The sequence below is a fragment of the Nuphar pumila genome, chromosome 16 (genome assembly GCF_984573655.1).
Source record: "Nuphar pumila chromosome 16, dmNupPumi1.hap1.1, whole genome shotgun sequence".
NCBI lineage: Eukaryota > Viridiplantae > Streptophyta > Magnoliopsida > Nymphaeales > Nymphaeaceae > Nuphar > Nuphar pumila.
In genome coordinates this window covers 79991897-80016489 of record NC_143264.1, presented here as the reverse complement: position 1 = coordinate 80016489, position 24593 = coordinate 79991897, and the positions used below count along the sequence as shown (strand labels likewise).

The 24593-nt window shown below is 37.4% G+C and overlaps 1 protein-coding gene across 1 annotated transcript in view; it reads right to left on the bottom strand.

Moving 5' to 3' along the window:
- Positions 1-1508: 1508 nt before the first annotated feature.
- The window catches only part of LOC149813786 (uncharacterized), a 45869-nt gene continuing 22784 nt past the window's right edge, over positions 1509-24593 (bottom strand). The window contains exons 13-15 of the mRNA XM_089990931.1: positions 3564-3677; positions 3391-3480; positions 1509-1797 (exon numbers count right to left, since the gene is read on the bottom strand). Coding sequence (XP_089847057.1) covers positions 1774-1797; positions 3391-3480; positions 3564-3677 — 228 coding nt within the window. The 3' untranslated portion in view covers positions 1509-1773. The remainder of the gene's footprint in view (positions 1798-3390; positions 3481-3563; positions 3678-24593) is intronic.

The following is a 24593-nucleotide window of genomic DNA, read 5'->3' as shown; positions in this document are numbered from 1 at the left end:
GGACATGTTTGTAAAGCAATTGTAAAAGCACGAAATCAATATGAAGCACGAGTTAAAGTAAATAGGAAACAACACGAAAATGAGTAAGAAGCAATATAGAATCATTGTGAGAAAGGTCACCAAGCACATTATAATCTTAGATTCTTAATGAACAGTTATACGCGGACAATGTTGAATGAGGGTAGACATTGGATCAGGCCAGGCCAGCCACCCTGTTAAGACCCAACAGGCTCGACCCAAAGCCCTATCCGGATCTTTTTGGGTACTCAGGTTCAAGCCAGCCAGGTCCGAGACTTATCAAGTTGGGTGTAGGTGAGATGGGTCAGGCCCTTTAAGCCCAACCAGTTACAATTGCCACTATTTGTCCCTAGAAGCAATTAGTAATTACCACTAACACTCTACAGTAGTAACTTGTAATTACCAGACCCTATATTGGCAGTTACAATTGCCACTATAGGTACCTCTGAAGTTGTTTACTGTCAAATATTCCCGCCGCTAGAGGCCTCTTTTTTTTCTTATATTACACAAAGTGTTATTTTGCATCAAAGGTGTAAAAAAATAAAAAGACAGCCGCAGTTGTTACCACCGCTACAGAATTCTTAGTGGGACCTATGGAATGGCAGTTAAAATTGCCACTATACAGCAATTCCTATTTTAAAAGCATAAGATGGCAACAAGCAAGTAATGAGACCCTAAACACCGCTATAGCGGCAATGTAATATTACTACTAAAAAACTATAGTGGCCATTGTTTTTTTTAATGAAGTGTCACTATAGCCCACGTTTTTAGCGGAACACTATTGCAGCTGTAGCTCAAAAATCCGCCACTACACCTAATGCTGACAATGACTTTTGATGCAATTGCCGCTCGCCAAACAGTGACACTTTACTATATTTATCGTGGCAGTTTCTTTTGCCACTGTAGACTGTACAGGCAGCTTTAAAATCACGACGTCGTTCATCCTCTTCGCAAAACTGTGGGCCCCATTCAGGAACCATGCATCAAACCACGTCCTGTTATACTAGATCAGCTTCACGGAGGTAACATGCACATATGGTAGTTAGTCCCTTGGGATTGCATGTGGATGTCTCTTAGCATTGTTCTTCTCACTCACAACACTTTCTTGTGTGTCTGAAACTTCATAGAATTTGGCAAACCAAAACCATATATAATTATCATCAGATGCGGATATGGTTTTTGACTTTTTGCTAACCAATCTGATAGACATCTAAATCCGATTACATGTAAATAAATTGGATTTTATATGAGCTTTTAACCATCCGCATCCAAATCAAATCCATTCGGCCAATATCAGATTGGTCAGATATGGCATTGGTCACATCCTACCCGAATCCGAATTATGCTCTATGCCAACGCGTGGCTAGCTTCCATGATAAGTGTGTGTACTGATTCGACATGGCAAAGTGAAAAACGACTTGCTTCAATAACTTATGCCATGGAAATGCCTCGATTTGATTAGCCCAGTAATGGGACTTACACAAGTCTTCCATGTCAAAATTGTGCAATATATTACTTCAGCAGAAATCTTAGCGGGCATTACGTGCGTGCTCACCCCAGTATTGTACATTAGTAGAAGAGGCAACCGTACAGGAAACATTTAACTTGTTACACAAAAAGAAACATACATAGGCTATAAATATGATGAACATGGATGGGTGGCATCGCTCTGTGGTGTCCCGCTGCAAAGATGACAAGGACTGCATTCAAGATGAGCATCACACGGTCTGTAGTTGGCAGAAGCAGAAAAGAAGCTCAGCATTCCAATGCAGCATACGTCTGCACATGTCAAAAACATATTGTGGGTGTGAGTTCACACATAGCACCATTACATCCCATACTATATGCCCATCTCATTCACAACAAAATTTACAAGTGACAGTGAAACTAATCACAAAATGAACAAGCTAAGCACAAGATAGCAACTGCTACAGCAAATTAAGGTATCTGTAAATGAACCAACCGTCAAGCTGACTCATTGGATGCTATATAAAGGGAAAAAAAATTAAAACAAGTGCAGCATGATTTGTAAGTCTTGAAAGTACATATTTATCACATGGTGGTCAAAGAAGCTACAATCGATTCATAGCTGATCACTCGGTGCTTCATCCTCCAAAAATTACTATCTTGATTATTTTTTAGATCTTTGTGTGGTAACACGAAATCTGAGTCGCTAAACAGGACAATGCTCAAGGCCACCTCTTCCATGCCACAATTGGTATGGAACACTTTACAGGGCCTGACTTGGATCCATTGGCTTTTGAGGAAAATACTTCAGAAGAGTAAAGATCGATTTTAGATTTAGGCCAGAAGCTTCCCCTTCGGATTTTGCTTATTCTGGACTCGAAGATATATTTTGTGGTTGTCCATTTTTTTCATTAAAAGTACAAGTATCTTACCAATTTTTTTAGTTATATATTCATATTTCATAAAAAAAAAATCTACGATCAATTAAGGAGGTATAACGTCAACATAAACAATAGATAAACTGTGTGTGTGTTCTGTCTGCATACCTAGTTTTCAAGGCAGTGTATGCCACACCTTGTGCCCCCCGGTCTGACACCAACATTCATATCGGTGTCCAACACAGTCCAGTCCCATATATATTGCAAGTCGACCAGATATAGAAGTTTGAAGCAAGTATGATTTGTGTGCTTCCTTGTTCAGACTAAAGATGTAAGCATCTTTCCTCTTATCCAGTCCTACCAAACAAGTCATCCTCTAAGATCCAGCCCCATAGATTTGTGGGTTTCTCACCACATGGCAGAGGTATTGAGCCCAAATTCTGGAGGTGAAAAAGACCAACGCTCTGCCTTCATGTTATCCTCAAGACTGCTATCAAAGATCCCATACTTCTTAACAGTCACCAAGTTAAATTTGTTCCGGTAACTTCAAAACCCTAAAATGTAAAACATGCATACATGTTTTCACCATAGTCCTCTCAAGCTCCAGCCATAGACAAAATGTATAGACAATAAGAGGATTACAAGCAAATATAATCTTACTATATAATCCATCATCCCCCAATATCTACCAACCTATTATTGATAATAGCAAACGTGTAATCACACACCACATAATAGTGTGTATTATGCATATAAAACATGTACTCTGTTCTACCATTACAGCAATACTGTCAACTATTCAGTAAAGAGCATGCAGCATGACTGTGTTGCACTTAAGCTTCATCTGATAAAAAATTGGTCTACCTGAGTATTACAGACTAACCAACTGACAAAAGGCCCCCAAAAAAAAAGATCTCATCGATGCAAACATTATTCATGAACCGGAGAATGAGATGTCGACCTATAATAATTCAAAAAGAGCTAATGCAAGGAATAATATGATCGTGCAACTTTTCTTCCATTGTACCTCGAGAATATTTTCATCCAAAGAAAAACCAGGGCCCATACAATTTGCACTGTTGGAACCATCATAATGTAAAATCCGAAGCTTCCCTTCCTGCACAATGAAAACAAGTGAAGTTATCAGGAAAACATAATCAGAGCCTCAAAGGTCATATGAGCAGGATGAGCATTTCTTACCTTAGTTCCATAGACAAGACCGCCTCCAACTACTGGGTGAAAGCAAGCAACATTAACTTCATCTTCAGCGCTAGGAAGGACGCTGACAAGCTCCATGTCTGAAACTTTATAGACCTGACATTTTAAAGGACAAGATTTTCACATCTTGAAAAGCCAAAAAAGATGCAGACATTACAAGAAAATAACATGTTTTCATTGTCAAGAAATAATAGCAGAATATTCATCTCCACTACGGGTCATAATTAATAAACTCGAGTCATAATAAACTCGAGTCATCGTATTTTCCAGACATGCAGTAATGGTTTTATGTTAATGATTACTTGTTTGACATCACTGAAGAACAATACACTTTATCAGAGAAGACTTCAGAAGCCCAATGGGAAAACCGCCTCCACCTCTCAACATTTAAGCAAGATAGAGCTTTTATGTATGTTGACATTACATAAAAATATATACTATCTTAAAGATTGTAGCAGATGCCCATACTAATAACATCTTACTTAAATATTACATAATCATATACACCATTATATCACAATGTTTTCTTAGCCAGAAAAAGTGTTCTCTTATATCAAGAGTGATAGGTTGTACAAGTTGGCGAGAACTCTAACAACAGCAAAAGGTAAAAACGCAAAATAGAAATAGGCAAGCTAAAAAACAATCCACACTGAACATTGATGCAAAGCCTGTGGTAGCTGATCATGCATAATTTATGCTTAGATCCACGTTTTTATGCATGATTCGTTGCGAAAATGGATTAAATACTCATATTTATCAACGTTTTCCAGGGCACCGGTTAATTTTCAAAAAGAAGAAAAATCGCACAAAAGGGAGTTCATCTGCACTAGTTTTAAGTATTTGCTTTCTTTTAGGAGCCTTCTTTTGAAAATACTTTTAGAAAAGGTAGTTTTGTTAATTTCATAAAATTAGGTAGAGTGTTTAGAAAATAATTTGTTTAACCTAATTTTTATTTTATAATAGTCCTAAACAAAAAGAGGTTGTCGTCCTCCCATTGGGAAAAATGCCAGCCTCCTCTCCTCTTCTCTTTCCCTCTCTCATCTTGATCTATCACCGGTTTCTTCCCCGTCTCTTCGCTTCTCCCTTGATTTTCATCCTACTTCTAATCCTTTCTATCATCGGTGCTTCTTACCCTGTCGTCGGAGCGTGCGTTCAACCACGGAAATGACCACTTTTTCTCAACCCCTCCATCAGAAGTGGCTGCGAGGTTCGTTTCTTTTCCCACATCTCTTTATTTGATCCGTAGGTAGTTTAGATTTATTTTCAGTTCATTGCATACGTAAAGACATAGTTTAGCATGGCATATCATATAGTTTATTTTTCTGTAATATTGTTTCATCTAGGATAGACGATTTTTTATTCTTTTTGCATCGTAGAGTAGTTTCATTTATTTTAATTTCATCCAGTAATATTTTTTTTAGAATACACAGCATTCATATTTTTTCGGGCTTGCAAACAAACCTTCACACAGGGTTGTTTGGTTTTGCAAACGCCCAAAAGATAGGCGTGAATATCGTGTTTTCTAATCCGCAGCACTGTGTGCAAAGGAAATCAAGTTCTGTCAAAAGTTCAAAACAGATTTAGCGTCAATAAGATTTCTTCTGATCAGATTTGATTTACTGTTGTTCACATGACTTGTAAAATCACATAGAACAGCGTATGGTAGAGCAAGTGCTGTAGTGGACGTGGATCTGAAGTCTGTAGAACACGATCAGAACCACATTTTTCCGGTCTGCTGTGAAATGAAATGGGGATCTTCGAAACACGAGCTTTGATTAACAAGAGCAAGTGTCAAGAATGACACTAAAGCATAACCCTTAAAAAGGGTATAACTGGAAACAAAATAAAAATAAAAATGTATTCTTTATTGATATGAAAAACCAATTGCTTAAGAAGCATTGGAGTGAAATACAAGAGGGGCTGCACCCCTTTATATACACAGCTGAAAGAGGACTCAATAGAGCTGTTGGGCACAGTCCAACAGCTCTATTTAGAGCTGTTGGAATGTGTCAGTCCAACAGCTCTATTAAGAGATGTTGGACTGTGTCAGTCCAACAGCTCTATTGCTAGTCAAGTCTGGACAGGACTTGACTAGCAACAGTCATTCTAGTTCAAACTGAACTAGATGACATAAAGACAAAAAATAAAAATAAAGGAAAAAAATACAGAAAAGAAAGAAATTAAAAATGTATTTATATATATAATAATATAATATTATTATATATACATATATGTACAGTTTTACATTTTAACACTCCCCCTCAAACTTACGGTACAATGAGCGAAAGTTTGTCTAAGAGAAAGTGAAATCGGGGAGCAGCGAGAGGCTTTGTAAAGAGGTCTGCTAACTGATATTCTGAAGTGACATATGGCAGATCAATTATCCCGTGTAGATATTCCTCTCTGACGTAGTGACAATCCATTTCGATGTGTTTGGTGCGTTCGTGGAATGTTCTGTTACTGGCAATGTAGATCGCACTTTTGTTGTCACAACACATTTGTGAAGCCTTTGTTGCTTCAACTCCCATGTCAGCAAGCAGTCGTCGGAGCCAAACTACATGGTCGTGGTTGCCATGGCTCTGTATTCAGCTTCGGTGGATGAGAGAGATACCTTCTGCTGCTTTTTACACCTCCACGAGATTAATGATTCCCCTAAAAAGACACAAAAGCCAGTGGTTGAGTGTCTGTTATTGGGATCACCTCCCCAATCAGCATCAATATATGCAATTAAATCAAGAGAAGAGGAGGAAGATAAGAAAAGTCCTCGTGAAAGAGAGGACTTGATGTATCTGATAATACGCATGACTGCTCCCATATGGACAGAAGTAGGAGCATGTTGAAATTGACTTGCTGTATGAACAGCATGTGCTATATCTGGTCTGGTAATGGATAGATAGGAAAGTGCCCCGACAAGCTGTCTGTAAGGAGTAGGGTCTGCAAGAAGTTCTCCATCATCAATCTTCATTTTAACATTAACAACTTCTGGAGTGTCAACTTTCTTATCATCAGTAATACCAGACCTGAAAACAATATCAAAAGCAAATTTAGTCTGAGATAATAAATATCCTCTAGGAGAATAAGCAACTTCAATGCCTAAAAAATATCTCAACAAGCCCAAATCAGTCATTTCAAAATGAGATTTAAGAAGTGTTTTGATTGTTTCAACTCCCTGTTTATCGCTTCCGGTGATGATCATATCATCCACATAAAGAAGAAGCACAATGATTCCTGCATCAGAATTCTTAATAAACAAAGCAGTGTCAGTTAAACAGAATTGAAAACCAATATCAATCATAACACGACTAAACCTATCATACCAAGCTTTTAGTGCTTGTTTAAGTCCATAAAGAGCTTTTTCTAAGCGAAGGACTTTACCCTTAGGAATACTTAGACCAGGAGGGGGTTCCATATATACTTCTTCAACTAGCTTTCCATTTAAAAAAGCATTTTTGACATCCATTTGAAAAATAGACCATTTTTTGATAGAAGCTAAGGCAATTAAGGTTCGGACAGTAGTCATACGAGCCATCGGAGCAAAGGTTTCTTCATAATCAATCCCATATTCTTGGGCATAACCTTTGGCTACTAAACGGGCTTTATATCTTTCAAGAGTACCATCACTCTTGGTTTTAATTTTATAAACCCATCGACATCCTATAGTTTTCTTCCCTGGAGGAAGATCTTGAATATTCCATGTAGAAGCCTTTTCAAGTGCATCTAATTCAACTTTCATGGCTTCTATCCATTTGATATCATTTTTTGCTTGAAAATATGTGGATGGTTCTTCATATGAGTGAATTAATGCAATAACTGCCCTATATGTGGGTGAGAAAGACTCGTATGATACAAACTTTTCTGGAGGCCTCGAGATTCGGGATGATTGTCTAGTTGGAATGTTAGAATATTTCTCAAGTGCACATGGAGTATTAGACTCTTGTCGCCTGGAATATTGAATACTAGTATCTCTATGAACTTCTTCATTTTCAACATTAAGATCAATAATTCTTGGATCATCATCAAAGTTACAATCAAGGTCATATTCATCATATGTTGATGTTAGATCTAGCAAAAAGGAGTACTCAGTGACGTCTTTTAATTTTCTAAAATCAAAGAAGCTCTCCTTTTCAAGAAAGGAAACATTTCTAGACACATATAATTTATTATTTTTGAAGTCAAAACATCTATAACCTTTCTGGTTTTCAGCATATCCTAAAAAGGCACAGGGAATCGCACGAGGGGAAAGTTTATCATTTTTGTCAGTAAATATGAAACATTTGCACCCAAATATTCTTAATCTAGAGTAGTCTGGAGAAATGTTCATAAGTTTTTCAATGGGAGTGATATTTTGTAACGAAGAAGATGGCATCCTATTAATGAGATAGGTGGCAGTTAAGGCAGCTTCTGCCCAAAAGTCTTTAGGGACTTGATTTGCTATTAATAAAGTTCTAGTGGTTTCTATAATATGACGATGTTTTCGTTCTGCCAGTCCATTTTGTTGAGTTGTATAAGGACAAGATCTTTGATGTGTGATGCCATGCAATTTAAGATAATTTTGAAAATATGTGGATAAAAACTCTCCCCCTGAATCTGTGCGAAAAATAGTAATATCATTTTGAAATTTGTTTTTAACCATATTATGAAAAGTTTGAAAGTATGAAAATACTTCAGACTTATGTTTGAGAAAGTACATCCACGTATGTCGGGAGAAATCATCGACAAAAATAACATAGTAAACAAATCCTCCTTTAGAAATTACTGGTGCAGGACCCCAAACATCCGAGTGTATTAATTCAAGTGGTCTTGAAAAGAAAAAGGTTCTGTTCTGAAATGGTAATCTTTTCATTTTGCCGAGAATACAATCTTTACAATCAAATGATTCAGAGTTACAAAATTTCCCTAGATTTGGAAAATGTTGGATTTTGGCTATATGTGGGTGACCAAGTCTCTTATGCCACAGTTCCAACTCTATTTTTTGAATATTATAACAAAAAGCTTTCTTCGGCATTTCCAAAAAATCCATGTAATAGAGTCCTCCTTCTCTATGGCCTTCCCCAATCAGCTTGCCTGACTGGCGATCTTGTACCCAACAACCATGAGAAGAAAAAGAAATATTACACCCATAATCAGAAATTTGAGATACAGATAAAAGATTTAAATTTAATTTGGGAACATGTCTAATTTCTGGAATAAAAAAATTTTTTGTTTTATAAATTTTTTCAAAATCTCCTATTCCTTCTATTTCAAGAGAAGTCTCATCAGCAGTAAAGACCTTTGACACACTTGTTTTATTTTTAACACAATTGGATAGACTTTGATTATTTGGGGTCATATGAAAAGATGCACTAGAGTCAAGAAGCCAAGAAATTTTACCTAAATCAGAAAAAGATGAGGCTGCTGCGCCGGTTGAAGCTTCAGATGAGGAAGAGGCACCTTTGATGAGAGGCTGAAGGATCTCCATTAGTTGGGCCAGGGAAACTGGTGCATCCTGATCTTTAGGCTCCGATCCAGCAATTGCAGCTCTTTTTTCTCTCAGCTCCTTAAGTTTGGGACATTGTGGCCTGTAGTGTCCCGGTTCATGACAGTGATGACAAATAACTTTCTTCTTATCATAGTCACCATTTTGTCGGTTAAAGTGAGGAGGCCTATATGATCGAACATGATTCCCTGGTCTAGACACGGCTAAAACGGAATCATCTTCAATTTTTAAAGAACCTTTCCGGAGACGATTTTCTTCCATTGTTAACTCTTCAATAGTTTCCACAATAGAAGGAATTTTTCCCCGGTGAAGTAGGGCCGATTTAGTGGTTTCAAATTCCGGCCTTAATCCAGTGATAAACTGGTAAAAATGTTCAACATCGAGTTGTTTCTGACGAAGCTCGATGTCTTCGGCACAATGCCACTTTGGTTCTAAAAGAGAAAGTTCTTCCCAAAGTTCGGACAACCCATTGTAATATTCACGAATAGTTTTGTCTCCTTGTGTCATCATTCGAACTTTTTCTTGGAGGTTGCACACGTGTGCAATATCTTTAAGGGAATACATATTCTTAAGGTATTCTCATGCCTTATCGGCATGATCAAATTTGGCAAGACTTGAGCATTTTTTAATGTCAACGCTATTGATAAGCCATGACATTATCTTCGCATGAGATATTCTCCATTCTTTCCATTTCTTCTCGTATGAGGCAATAGCCTTGATTTTCTCTTCTTCCGATAGAGGGACGTCTTTATCTCCCTCCTTTTTAGTAAGAGATAGCTTAGGTTCCGAATCGGAACCATCCACAATCCCCCATAAGCCTTTTTCCCATATATGGTGCTTCATGATTGAAGCCCATGTTACATAGTTCGTATCGCTTAGTTTCATAGGCATGATGGTGACTTTATCATTGTCATCCATCGATTACAAGGAGAGAAAGAATAGGGATAGAAGAGAAACAAGAAGGAAAATGAGAAAGAAAGAAAAAAAAAAAACAATACAACAAGATGTGAAATCTTCTCCAATGAAGTGATAAAACACTTCTCTTCAAGTGGCGAACACTTTTGCAAACGGGCACGGAAACCGAGGCAGCTTTTCCTCAAGATTTAGTACTTCCGCGGCTCTGATACCATGAAATGAAATGGGGATCTTCGAAACACGAGCTTTGATTAACAAGAGCAAGTGTCAAGAATGACACTAAAGCATAACCCTTAAAAAGGGTATAACTGGAAACAAAATAAAAATAAAAATGTATTCTTTATTGATATGAAAAACAATTGCTTAAGAAGCATTGGAGTGAAATACAAGAGGGGCTGCACCCCTTTATATACACAGCTGAAAGAGGACTCAATAGAGCTGTTGGGCACATTCCAACAGCTCTCAGCTCTATTTAGAGCTGTTGGAATGTGTCAGTCCAACAGCTCTATTAAGAGCAGCTCTATTGCTAGTCAAGTCTGGACAGGACTTGACTAGCAACAGTCATTCTAGTTCAAACTGAACTAGATGACATAAAGACAAAAAATAAAAATAAAGGAAAAAAATACAGAAAAGAAAGAAATTAAAAATGTATTTTTATATATATAATAATATAATATTATTATATATACATATATGTACAGTTTTACATTTTAACATGCTGGAACCAGCGTGAATACGCTGTTAAAAGATCTCGTTGCGCGCTGGATTTGCAGAAAACTGTGTTGTTCATGCACAGACCACGCACACAATCAGTGTTTCTAGATCATGCAGCAGTTGCGTGTGTCCAATGGCGTGATTGCGTTTAATCTGACCAACGAGATTTTCAAATCACAATATTTTTTTTCTGCCCAGGAACCAGATCATGCCTTTCTTAATGGTCAGTTGAATGAAGAAGTATATATGGACCCTCCGCCGGGAATCAGTGTTAACCAAGGTCAAACCCTTCGGTTATTAAAAGCCTTATATGGTCTTAAACAAGCCCCTAAGGCTTGGTATGATAGATTTAGTGCTATCATGTTACAATTGGGATTTCGCTCATGTTATACTGACACTGCTCTTTTTGTTAAAAATGCAGGTAATAGTATCATCATCCTTCTGCTTTATGTTGATGATATGATCATCACTGGCAATGATGAAAGCGGTATTCTTAAAGTTAAAAATATGTTAAAACATAATTTTGATATGTCTGATCTGGGTTTTCTCAAGTACTTTCTTGGTATAGAAGTTGCATACTCTCCTCGAGGGTATATACTGTCACAGATGAAGCTTGCTGCCGACATATGTTCCAAATCTGGGATTTCAGATGATAAAAAGGTGGAGACTCCCGAGGTTATCAATGCTAAACTACGACTGGAGGATGGAGTTCTGCTGGACGATCCTACGCCCTACAGGCAAATCATAGGCTCCCTCACCTATCTGACTATCACCAGGCCCGATATTGCTCATGTTGTGCACTCTGCAAGCCAATTTCAGCATGCTCCTACATCTGTGCATATGAGTGCTGTGCTCCGGATCATTCGATATATTAAAAATACTTTGACTAAAGGGCTATTCCTATCCTCAATCTCTTCCTTAGATTTACTAGCTTATACTGATGCTGACTGGGGAGGAAACCCAAATGATCGAATCTCAACTACTGGCTTTTGTGTGTTCCTAGGAGATTCGCTAATTGCTTGGAAGTGCAAGAAACAGCAGAAAGTCTCATTGTCTTCTACTGAAGCAGAATACAGGGCTATGGCAATCACTACAATGGAGCTGGTGTGGCTTCGAAGTCTTCTTCAAGATATGGGAGTCTAAATTATCGGGGCTTCGAAGCTTTGTTGCGACAACAAAAGTGCTATCTACATTGCCAGCAACCACACTTTCCATGAGAGGACGAAACATATTGAAATGGACTGTCATTATGTACGTGATGAATATCTTCGTGGGACAGTAACACTGCCATATGTCACTTCAGAATATCAACTTGTCGACTTCTTCACCAAAGCCCTGCCTGCTCCTCGCTTCTTGTTCCTCCTTGGCAAACTTTCGGTCATTCCCCCGTAAAGTTTGAGGGGGGGTGTTAAAACATATGTAATAATACCATAATACCCGATAGGGGTATTATGGTCATTTCACAAAGTACCCCATAGGGGTACTTATTTTGTTTCTCGTATTTCACTATTTTTTATTTTTATTTTTAATTTTATTTTTGTATTTTTTGGATACCGAAAAGGGGCCCCACAATGGAGTCGTTGGGGCCCCCAACGGTCACATATGTGACCGTTGGGGGCTCCCAACGACTCTATTGGGAGCCCCTTTGGTCTCCTCTTCTTATAAATAGGGGGAACCCCCCATGTATGTAGTATTGCTCTTGAGAGCTCCTCTTCAATAATAGTGATATTATTTTTCATGTGTGTAGCCTTTTTATAAGGCCCTTTGTATATCCCTTAGTGGATTTTCTCTCTTGTGCTTGTTGCACTTGTCCGTGTGGGACATAGTGAATGCTTTAGCATTCTTAGTTACTTCCGCTTATTTCATTACATGGTATCAGAGCCATAAGATCTTCTAAAGGTAAAATCTTGTCTCTCTCTGCTTCCTTTCTTTCTCACATCTTCCTTGTGTAGCAATGGAAGTCAAGATCGATCTATCATTCAAACTCAATGGAAAAAATTACATGATGTGGGCATCCGCAATGGAGAATAATCTCAAAGGCAAGAAGCTTTGGGGTTATGTAATGGGAACCGTTCCGGAACCCCAACTTAAGCTCACAAAGATGGAAGGAGATCAAGAGAAAGCACTTGAAGGCGATGCTCGTCTCAAGGCCATTGAAGATTATAATCATCAAATGGAAGATTGGGAGAGCAACCATGCAAAAATCCTAGCATGGTTTATGAATAATGTTGAACTTAAGGTATGTGCAAATATTGCAAAATTCTGCCGGGCAAATGAAGCTTGGTTTTTTATGAAGGGTATGTTTACCCAAAAGGATCTTGCAAGAGCTTATTTCTTGCAAGAAAAAGTAAGAACCACAAAACAAGGTGACATGAGCATACAAGATTACTATAGTGCTCTAAATCCCTTGTGGGATGAATTGGCTCTTTTAGAGCCTAAATGGGTATCTATGGAGGATGTGGTTCTAAGACAAAAACAAATGGAACAAGATAGATTGTTTCAATTTTTATTTGGGCTTCGTCCCGAATTTGAACAAGTGAGATCCTCACTTCTCCATAGATCCACGTTTCCTCCCTTAGAAGAAGCTATTGCCGAGATTACTCTAGAAGAGACTAGGCATAGCATGGGAAAAAGCATAGAGGAAGTTCTTGCCGTATCTAAACTCGGCAATCATGTTAAAACATACAAACCACCTCATTTTGGTAAGCAAGGGAGTGGTGGAAGAAAAATGATTATATGTCACCATTGTTATGAGCCGGGACATATTAAACCCGTTTGCCCAGAGCTAAATGGGGCATTCAAGCCAAAGGTGGCTTCCGTTGAAGAATCCACCACCAAAGAAGATGACGGCAAGAACGGGGATCTCAAAGACACTCTTGGACAAATCTCCTTGGCTCTTCAACAAATTTTAAAGGTCACTTCTTCCACCTCCGGTGCCGCCATTGCCTCATCATCACCTCCCGGTACGTACTCTTGGATTTTAGATTCCGGAGCTTCTTTTCACATGACCCCTCATGAAAATACATTAACCAATGTGCACACCAATTCAAAAATGTCTTGTGTCTCTACGGCCGATGTAACTTTTCTCAAAATAAATGGTGTTGGAACTCTTGATTCTAAAAATGTTCAAAATTTCCTTGTTCCAAAAGTTAGAATAGTTCCAAAATTAAATCTTAACCTCTTTTCCGTTTCTCAAATAGCCGACCATGGATGTGAAATATCTTTCTCATCCCAAGGGTGCTTTGTGCAGGATCTCCGGTCCGGGAAGCGGATTGGGCAAGGCCATAGGAAGGGAGACCTTTATTTTATGGATAATTTAATACTTCCAAATACCTCATTTTGTACTTATGTCCAAGACAAAAATATTGAAACTTGGCATAAAAGGCTTGGACATCCAAGTTACTCTAAAATGTATCTTTTTCCTTTTGGACACAAGTTTTGTAAAGAAAAAGATATCAATTGCAAAGATTGCATTTTTGGCAAAATGAAGTCTACTCCTTTTCCTATTAGATCCTTTGTGACAACAAGACCTTTTGAATTGGTGCATTCCGATGTTTGGGGGCCATCTTCGGTTCTATCTAAAGGTGGTTATTCATATTATGTTACTTTTATTGATGATTATACTAGATATGTATGGATTTATTTTCTTAACTTTAAATCGGAAGTTTTTAACTTCTTTAAAGAATTCCATGCAAAAATTCAAAATCAATTTCAAAGTCAAATATCCATTCTTAGATCCGATTCGGGTGGAGAGTACTTATCAAATGATTTTCAAGCATATCTAAAACAACATGGCATTTGTCATCAAAAATCTTGCCCAAGAACTCCTCAACAAAACGGTCTAGCGGAAAGAAAACATAGGCATATTTTGGAAACCACTAGATCCTTACTCATTTCTAAAAATATTCCTAAAAATTTTTGGGCCGAAGCCGTGTTAACCTCCACCTATTTAATCAATAGGATGCCATCTTCAAAATTGAATAATATCTCTCCTTATGAAAAACTTTTTAATATGACACCCGACTACAATCGTCTTCGGATTTTTGGGTGTAAATGCTTTGTTCTTTTACATAAAAGAGATAAATTGTCACCTAAAGCAATAGAATGTGTATTTTTAGGATATGGTGAAAATCAAAAAGGCTATAGATGCTTTGATCATAAAAACAATAAGTTATTTGTCTCCAAAGATGTAACCTTTTTAGAAGATGAAAATGGATTTGACATATTGGAAAAATCAAATGAAATTGATTATATGTTTATCAATGATCTTTTAGAAGATTCAAATGATGACTCTTTGAGTCATCCGGAAATTTTAGAAAATACTCATGATTCTCATGATGATGATGTATCACCAACTAATGGTGATAATCTCCAAGTATACACTCGGCGTGAGGAAGCCCAACCTATTAGTGCTTTAGAAAAATTCTTGTGGCTTAATGAACCCCTAGAAGAAACCTCCCTTAGGCGTTCTTCTAGAGAATCAATTCCACCTAATAGGTTTGTCTCATATGAAACTCTTTCACCTAAATATAGAGCTTGTCTAATAGCCTTGCATTCTTACTATGAACCCTCCCATTATAATCAAGCAAAAAGTATACCTCATTGGGTTGAAGCAATGAAAGTTGCACTAGATGCTTTAAATAAAGCTAAAACTTGGGAAATAGTTCACCTTCCTCCAAATAAGAAAGCTATAGGATGTCGATGGCTCTACAAAGTCAAAACAAAAAGTGATGGTTCCCTAGAGCGCTATAAAGCTAGATTAGTTGCTAAGGGATACTCACAAGAATATGGCATCGATTATGAGGAGACTTTTGCTCCCGTGGCTCGCATGACAAGCGTTAGAACTTTAATTGCGGTAGCATCATCCAAGAAATGGCCTATATTCCAATTAGATGTTAAAAATGCCTTTCTTAATGGTCAGTTGAATGAAGAAGTATATATGGACCCTCCGCCGGGAATCAGTGTTAACCAAGGTCAAACCCTTCGGTTATTAAAAGCCTTATATGGTCTTAAACAAGCCCCTAAGGCTTGGTATGATAGATTTAGTGCTATCATGTTACAATTGGGATTTCGCTCATGTTATACTGACACTGCTCTTTTTGTTAAAAATGCAGGTAATAGTATCATCATCCTTCTGCTTTATGTTGATGATATGATCATCACTGGCAATGATGAAAGCGGTATTCTTAAAGTTAAAAATATGTTAAAACATAATTTTGATATGTCTGATCTGGGTTTTCTCAGGTACTTTCTTGGTATAGAAGTTGCATACTCTCCTCGAGGGTATATACTGTCACAGATGAAGCTTGCTGCCGACATATGTTCCAAATCTGGGATTTCAGATGATAAAAAGGTGGAGACTCCCGAGGTTATCAATGCTAAACTACGACTGGAGGATGGAGTTCTGCTGGACGATCCTACGCCCTACAGGCAACTCATAGGCTCCCTCACCTATCTGACTATCACCAGGCCCGATATTGCTCATGTTGTGCACTCTGCAAGCCAATTTCAGCATGCTCCTACATCTGTGCATATGAGTGCTGTGCTCCGGATCATTCGATATATTAAAAATACTTTGACTAAAGGGCTATTCCTATCCTCAATCTCTTCCTTAGATTTACTAGCTTATACTGATGCTGACTGGGGAGGAAACCCAAATGATCGAATCTCAACTACTGGCTTTTGTGTGTTCCTAGGAGATTCGCTAATTGCTTGGAAGTGCAAGAAACAGCAGAAAGTCTCATTGTCTTCTACTGAAGCAGAATACAGGGCTATGGCAATCACTACAATGGAGCTGGTGTGGCTTCGAAGTCTTCTTCAAGATATGGGAGTCTAAATTATCGGGGCTTCGAAGCTTTGTTGCGACAACAAAAGTGCTATCTACATTGCCAGCAACCACACTTTCCATGAGAGGACGAAACATATTGAAATGGACTGTCATTATGTACGTGATGAATATCTTCGTGGGACAGTAACACTGCCATATGTCACTTCAGAATATCAACTTGTCGACTTCTTCACCAAAGCCCTGCCTGCTCCTCGCTTCTTGTTCCTCCTTGGCAAACTTTCGGTCATTCCCCCGTAAAGTTTGAGGGGGGGTGTTAAAACATATGTAATAATACCATAATACCCGATAGGGGTATTATGGTCATTTCACAAAGTACCCCATAGGGGTACTTATTTTGTTTCTCGTATTTCACTATTTTTTATTTTTATTTTTAATTTTATTTTTGTATTTTTTGGATACCGAAAAGGGGCCCCACAATGGAGTCGTTGGGGCCCCCAACGGTCACATATGTGACCGTTGGGGGCTCCCAACGACTCTATTGGGAGCCCCTTTGGTCTCCTCTTCTTATAAATAGGGGGAACCCCCCATGTATGTAGTATTGCTCTTGAGAGCTCCTCTTCAATAATAGTGATATTATTTTTCATGTGTGTAGCCTTTTTATAAGGCCCTTTGTATATCCCTTAGTGGATTTTCTCTCTTGTGCTTGTTGCACTTGTCCGTGTGGGACATAGTGAATGCTTTAGCATTCTTAGTTACTTCCGCTTATTTCATTACAAAGGATTCATGTGAAAGACCCAGAATGATTTTCTTTTTTGGTTCATATCGCCGATCCCAATTGTTTTGGGATGAAGGCGTAGTTGTTGTTGTTGTATAATTACATAGTTAAGCACTAGCTAATTAGAGTTGTTCTAATTACTTTTAGTTAGTAGTTTAGATCAGAATTTTTATAATGCTTTGCGTAATCAGTTAGATTGATTTCACGTTTTTCCTAGTTAATTAGTTAATTCAATAGTCCGTAGTTAGTTAGCTAAATTTGTTCTACTCTTACTTTTTGTTAACTAGTTTAGACCAGAATTTGTTTTATTGATTTATGTCAGTATAATGATTTAACATTTTGTAGTTAGTTTGTTACATTTGATAATTAGTTTAGTTTGTTTTGCAAGTAGTTAGTTAGAATCTTTAGTTTGTTACATATTAGTTAGTTAGATTATGTTGAATAGTTAGTTTAGATTTAGTTGATTTTGATTTTTTTGTAACTAACCTTCATTAGTTAGAAATCAGTTTATGTATTTTTCTTTCCTTTTGTTTTTGCTTTTGTGTCTCATGTTTTGCAGGTAATTCTTTGTGTGTGAAAGGAACTATTATTGTGAGGGTAGTGCCCCTGCGAAGGAAAAGAGAGCTAGACCTCGAAGAAGAGAGCCCTTCAAATTTTTTTCTTTCTTTATTTTTATTTTTGTGAGGGGTTGTTGCATCGATTGTAAGGTTATACCAGGAGAAAGTGTAGCTACACAACATAGAGTCTTAATTTTAGATCTTAGAATTAGACAATGCCGCAAAAGGGATAGACATAGGATAGATCCTAGAATTAAGTGGTGGGCACTGAAAGGAGCTAAACAAGGAATGTTTGTAGAGCAGGTAGTTAAGGAAGTTGATTGGTGTCTCGAGGAGGATTCAGAATCAATGTGGAATAAGATAGCGGGTGGTATGAGAAAAGTAGCTAAGGAGGTATTGGGTGAGTCTAAAGGCGGTGCACCACTAGGTAAGGATACATCATGGTGGAACGAGGATGTCAAATTAGCTATTAAGGTTAAAAGAGAGTGTTATAGAAATCTAAGTAAGAGTCGTGATAATGAGAATTTGGAGAAGTATATGATAGCAAAGAAGGAAGCTAAAAAAGTTGTTCGAAACGCGAGGGCTAAGGTATATAAGGAGGTTTATGACAAGTTGGATACCAAAGAAGGCGAGAAGGATATTTATAGGCTTGCAAAGATGAGAGATAGGAAATCGAAGGATTTGGGTATGGTTAGATGTATCAAAGATGAAACGCAAAGGGTTTTAGTCAAAGATGAGGAGATTAAGGAGAGATGGAAAGATTATTTTGATAAGCTATTTAATGATAGTCATGCTTAAGATCTTGGAGACTTCTCCATTCCTTTTCATGAGATAAATCGTGACTTCATGCGCAAGATTCAAAAGAAAGAAATTGCAGAGGCTTTGAAGAAAATGAAATCAAGAAGGGCAGTTGGCCCAGATGGTATACCTATCGAGGCTTGGAAATGCTTGGGAGAGAAAGGTTTAGAATGGTTGACAAATCTTTTTAACTTGATTTGGCGAACAAATAAGATGCCTAATGAGTGGAGGAAGAGTACTTTGGTGCCTTTATATAAGAATAAGGGTGATATACAAGATTGCACAAACTATCGTGGTATAAAACTCATGAGTCATACTATGAAACTTTGGGAGAGGGTGATTGAGTCTAGGTTGAGGAAGGTTGTCATGATATCGGAGAATCAATTTGGTTTTATGCCTGGTAGATCAACTATGGAAGCTATACATCTTCTTAGACAACTTATTGAAAGATATAGAGAGAGGAACAAAGATTTGCATATGGTTTTTATTGATTTAGAGAAGGCATACGATAGAGTACCTAGGGACGTTCTCTGGTGGACAATGATGAAGAAAGGTGTTTCTCTCAAGTACATTAGTATAATTAAAGATATGTATGAAGGAGTAGTAACCAATGTCCGCACTTGTGGAGGGGTGACAACCAATTTTCCGATAACGGTTGGGTTACATCAAGGATCTGCTTTAAGCCCTTTCCTATTTGCGATAGTGATGGATGAGCTTACGAGATCAATTCAAGAAAATGTACCGTGGTGTATGTTGTTTGCTGATGATATTGTTTTGATTGATGAGTCTAGAGCTGGGGTTAATGCTAAGTTAGAATTATGGAGACAGACATTGGAAGCTAGAGGTTTTAAGTTGAGTAAGAGTAAGACTGAATATATGGAATGTCGGTTTAGTAAGCAACGAAGTAGGGATGGGAGTGTAGTGAAGCTTGGTGAGCAAGATATACCGGTGAATGATTATTTCAAATATTTGGGATCCATCATTCAAAAGTATGGAGAAATTGATGGAGATGTAAATCATAGGATAAAGGTTGGGTGGATGAAATGGAAAAGTGCTACTGGAGTGCTGTGCGATCGTAGAATGCCATTGCGGTTGAAGGGAAAGTTTTATAGGACGACTATTAGACCCGCTTTACTATATGGTACGGAATGTTGGGCTGCCAAGAGACATCATATTCAAAAAATGAGTGTAGCTGAGATGCGGATGCTTAGATGGATGTGTGGAAATACAATAAAAGATAAGATTCGGAACGAAGAGATACGTAAGAAGGTAGGTGTTGCACCCATTGAAAATAAGATGCGAGAGAATCGTTTACGGTGGTTTGGACATATTCGGCGAAGGCCTAATGATGCTCCAGTTAGAAGGTTGGAGAAATGGGAAAATATATTAGTTAAAAGAGGTCGGGGTAGGCCTAGGAAGACTTGGATGGAGATGATAGGAAAGGATATGAATGCTTTGAACCTCACCGAGGACATGGCGTTGGATAGAAATGATTGGAGGAAAATGATTCATGTGGAAGACCCAAAATGAATTTCTTTTTTGGTTCATATCGCTGACCCCAATTGTTTTGGGATGAAGGCGTAGTTGTTGTTGTTGTTGTTGTTGTTTATTTTTATTTTTTTAGGGTCCAGAGGCCATTTGATTAAGTTGGGTTGTAATAAGTCTTTTTATTTTTTAGCCCTCTGTAGAGGGTAGCACATTTCATTTACTTTTCATTTAAGGCAATAAAGATTGTTTTGTGTGGGACATAAAAGTCTTTTTAAACGCGATCCCTGTGTTCGACCCGGACTTCACCACTAGTCTGACCCGAAAATTTGAGATTTGATGCACGGTTTGCACAAAAAAGTTTTATTGAAAAATATCTTTTAAAATACTTTCACAAAAAGTTGCATCAATAGCATCTACCTCTAGGTAACAAAGCTTGGCCCACAAGAAAATCATTAAGTTGAGGTACAAAAGGTGAACAAGCAAGACTCTTGATAAGAATTTTATAAAAATGAACCAAAATTAGCACATTATGTTGATTCGTTGACGAAAACATTGTGAAACACAATTTAATTTGATGGAGAATTCTCATATGAACTGATGCACCCTATTCTGCCCAAAACACCACATCTTATTCAACATTATTATCTGTGTTGCTTTTCCAATTATTGTATCAAAGAAGGCCAGTAAGTCGAGAAAACCCCCAGTGCCTTCAATTCTACACCTTACATTTAAATATTCTTCCAATTTCTTCTCAAGATCCTTTATTATGATCCTCCCTAGTAGGTTAAGAAAACCCCAGTCCCTTCAATTCCACACATTACATTTAAATATTCCTTCAATTTCTTCATAAGATCCTTTATTATGATCCTCCCATTTGCAACAAAAGGCTCATAACTCAAATCGCATTCCTGTTCTTAATTCCAACTAGAGGTTCTAATTTCTAAAAGATCATTTGAATGCTCATGCCCATACTGGTTGAAGAAAGCTTGTGCTTAGACACTATGAACTTAGCCTAAGCTTCACCAATTGCATTCAAGACTGCTTAATTTGGGTAAATGTCAAACTTGAGCACCACATATCTTCACTCATCCTTTGTTCATTTTCCATGTGACAGAGCAATTGTTCCTAGTGTTCGCTCTTCATCAATGTTGTCGATATCATATCATATCGCACAATATCATATGGATAATCGGTATATCGGTTTGTTGGCCGATACAATTCAAGCTAAAAATCACAAAACAAGAGTTAATATTAGAGGTGGCCCTCGGGCCGGGCCTGACTGGCTTGAACACCCATAGAAAGCCCGACCTGGCTTTTGTGGTCATGCCCATGACCAACCCCACTAACCCAACTGCCCCATAACCCATGACCCGGTCATAAACCAGAGAGAGATAGAGAGGGGTGCCTCTGCCGGCAGCCCCTCCCTTACGGCTTATACCTATCTCCTTGACCTGCGCTGGTCGACCACCGCCTCCCCGAATACCACACACACACACACACACAGAGAGAGAGAGAGAGCCTTTTCTACTTCCCAAGAAAGGAGAGAGGGAGACTATCTCTCCTGTCACGTCATTGTGGCAGGTGGCAGGCTGGAAGTTGTCATATGACAGGACTTTTTCTCTTCTCAAGAGAGATATAGAGAGATGTCTCTCTTTTTTTTCTCTTGTTAACAAGTGACAGTTATCATATGACAGCTACTTTTTTTTTCAAAGTTCAAGAGCGGGAAAGGGGGGGAACCTTTTTCAAATTAATTTTTTTTTAATATTTTGTTACAGCTGGTAAAGGCCCGACTCGGGCCAGCCCCTGTGCTCGATCCCGACTCGATTAGTTATTTGGTTGGGTCAGGTACTCAATAAGCCGCGGGCAGCGCGACCCGATGTACACCTCTAATTATTGTCTATGTATCATTTTATTTATCAAAGGCAGTGCCTAAGAAAGTGAATCCCTTTTTTACCGCCTAGGCTTAAAGACTGTTTTTGTCCTTTTTTTAAACTTCGTTGACCACCATGCCAAAGGGGGAAGTATAAAAGGGAAGGATCTCTCTCTCGGTTTGCTCTCTCCATTCCTCTTTCGGTTTTCTTCTTCTTTTCTTCCCCCGTCCCTTTTTTTTCTTTTTTTCCTTCTTTTCTTTTTTTCCTTCTTTTCTTTTTTCATCTTCCTGTTTTTCCTTCCTTTTTTCTTTTTTCTATAGTTTATGGTTTTCAGTTATATATATATCTTGTGTTTCAGTTATTATAATATGTATATTATATATATTTTGTGTTTGTGTGTTTCATATATATATATATATATATATATATATATGTGTGTGTGTGTGTGTGTGTGTGTGTGTGTGTGTGTGTGTGTGTGTGTGTAATTCATAAATAATTTGTTTGACTGTTTTTGAGTTATATTTCTGGTTGATTGTTTATGAGTTATGTTTCTAAGTTAAATTTTTGGTCGACTGTTTCTGAGTTATATTTCTTGTTGACTGTTTCTGAGTTATATTTCTGGTTGGCTGTTTCTAAGTTACATGATTTTAATTTTTGTATATTGTTTATTCACATTGTTAGTTGTATGGTTTGTTTATTCAAGTGTTCATTTATTCTTAATTTTTTTGAGCAGGTTATTTAATATAATTGTTTTACAGTGTTCAATGGCGTGTTTTGCCGATTGCTTATTGTTGATTGATTTTATGTTGTATACATGTTTGTTATTAATTTTATCAGTTTGTTTACATATTTTGTTTATTCTAGTCTGCCCAGTCCCTGACTAGTTTTTTTAGGGACACACCGCCTACCGCCTTTGACAACTAAGTGTATCATATAGTATCCTGCAATACTTGTAACGTACAAGTTGATGATCACCGACAACGCAAAGTTCCAATGATAGAAAAAGCAACGCCTTGCCACTCTTGGGTTTTAGAGTTCTTGTACATAGGTACTTTTGAAAGGGTGTCCTGTTATGTGGGATCATTTGCATCCACTTTTAAGGTGCATAAATAGTTGTTTCCATCCATTCTCCTGTGGTGTTTGATGACACAAGTGCATGCATATACATATTCTTTTCTCAAAAGAAACACCAATATGTGTAGTTATATCTCTGTAACCATAATTTTAAAAATTCTCATGTCTTACCCCAACACTCGTACCTATGTGGCATAATTTCAGGGCAAAAGGGGTCATTTTGTCTCTTGCATTTTAAAATCAAATAACCCTAAAATTCCCTTGCCTTATGCACTTTTAGATTAACTCACCCTAAAATTTGAGGATTCACCCACAAACAACCTCTATGGGGTATTTTTCCATTACATCTACCTTTTTCGGTCTTAAGCACTCTTTTTTGCACAAGTATACTTAAAAACCAAACTCTAGAAGATCTAAAAGGTGTATTGTGCAAGGATCAACACTTTTTAAGGTAAAAAAGAGTTGTAACACCCAAAACTGCAAGGTAAAAGGTTTGATCCATACTATTTACACTTTTTCTTCCACTGTCAACCCTTGTTTGGGGACCTTTAGATTATATCAATGAACAGAGGAAGAAAAACAGCATGGGATATTGCAAACAGATCAAACTGGAAAAGAATTCCAAGGGATTAGTCAAATCTTGTTTTTGTGAACGATACAATCCATGGTGGATTATATAGATTAAATATCAAGTTGTACGCCACTACAGCTCCTTCATATTAACCATGTACCTCATTTGCATATTACATCCAATGCTCATGCAAAGTTTGTTAATAAACTTACAGAACAAGATAGAAGAAAGGCACAAGCACGGTCTGCATTTGCCAGGCAAACATTGTCCATCCCTAATTCAAAAGATAACTCATCCCTAGTTGACAATTGCAGGATACAGAGACTGAGAAAATCCTCAAGCTGATGACTAATGTTATATATACATATATATTATTTATTTATTTAGGTTTCTAGGTTGTAGCAGCTTCAGCCCTAATGTATTTTGTGGACTTTTTTGGGATAAACTTTTATCATTTTAAATAATCAAAAACTATAATGACCTTATGCATGTATAAGGTTTTTTGCTAAAGTTATTTATAATTATATTTCCTTTACTTTAATGATTTTTCCCTGAATTTTACTACTTTTACAATTTTTTTAAAATTTTAAAAAACTTTTGTAGGAGTATCTTATGATATAATAAAATACAGTCTGATACACCCGTATCCTAGACCCTTTTAATATGTTTTTTAAAACATTGTTGAAATAGGGGAGAAATAAGATCCTTAATTTTGTGCTTTCTTATTCTACATTTTGCACTAATGAAAATAAGTAATCTTCCCAAAGTAAGTATTCGCTTAAACCAATTTATCTGGAATAAATGACAAGGTCATTATCTGAACTTCACTAGCATATAAGATATAAAACAGAACAAAGAAAAGGGCATACAATTTTCAGTATCCTATCAGTGGATGAAAAAGAAAGCCATTGTAATCAGTAAATTGAAGATTAATTCAGTTCACAAGCATGATAGCATATATTAGCAGATCAGTGATCATGCTGCA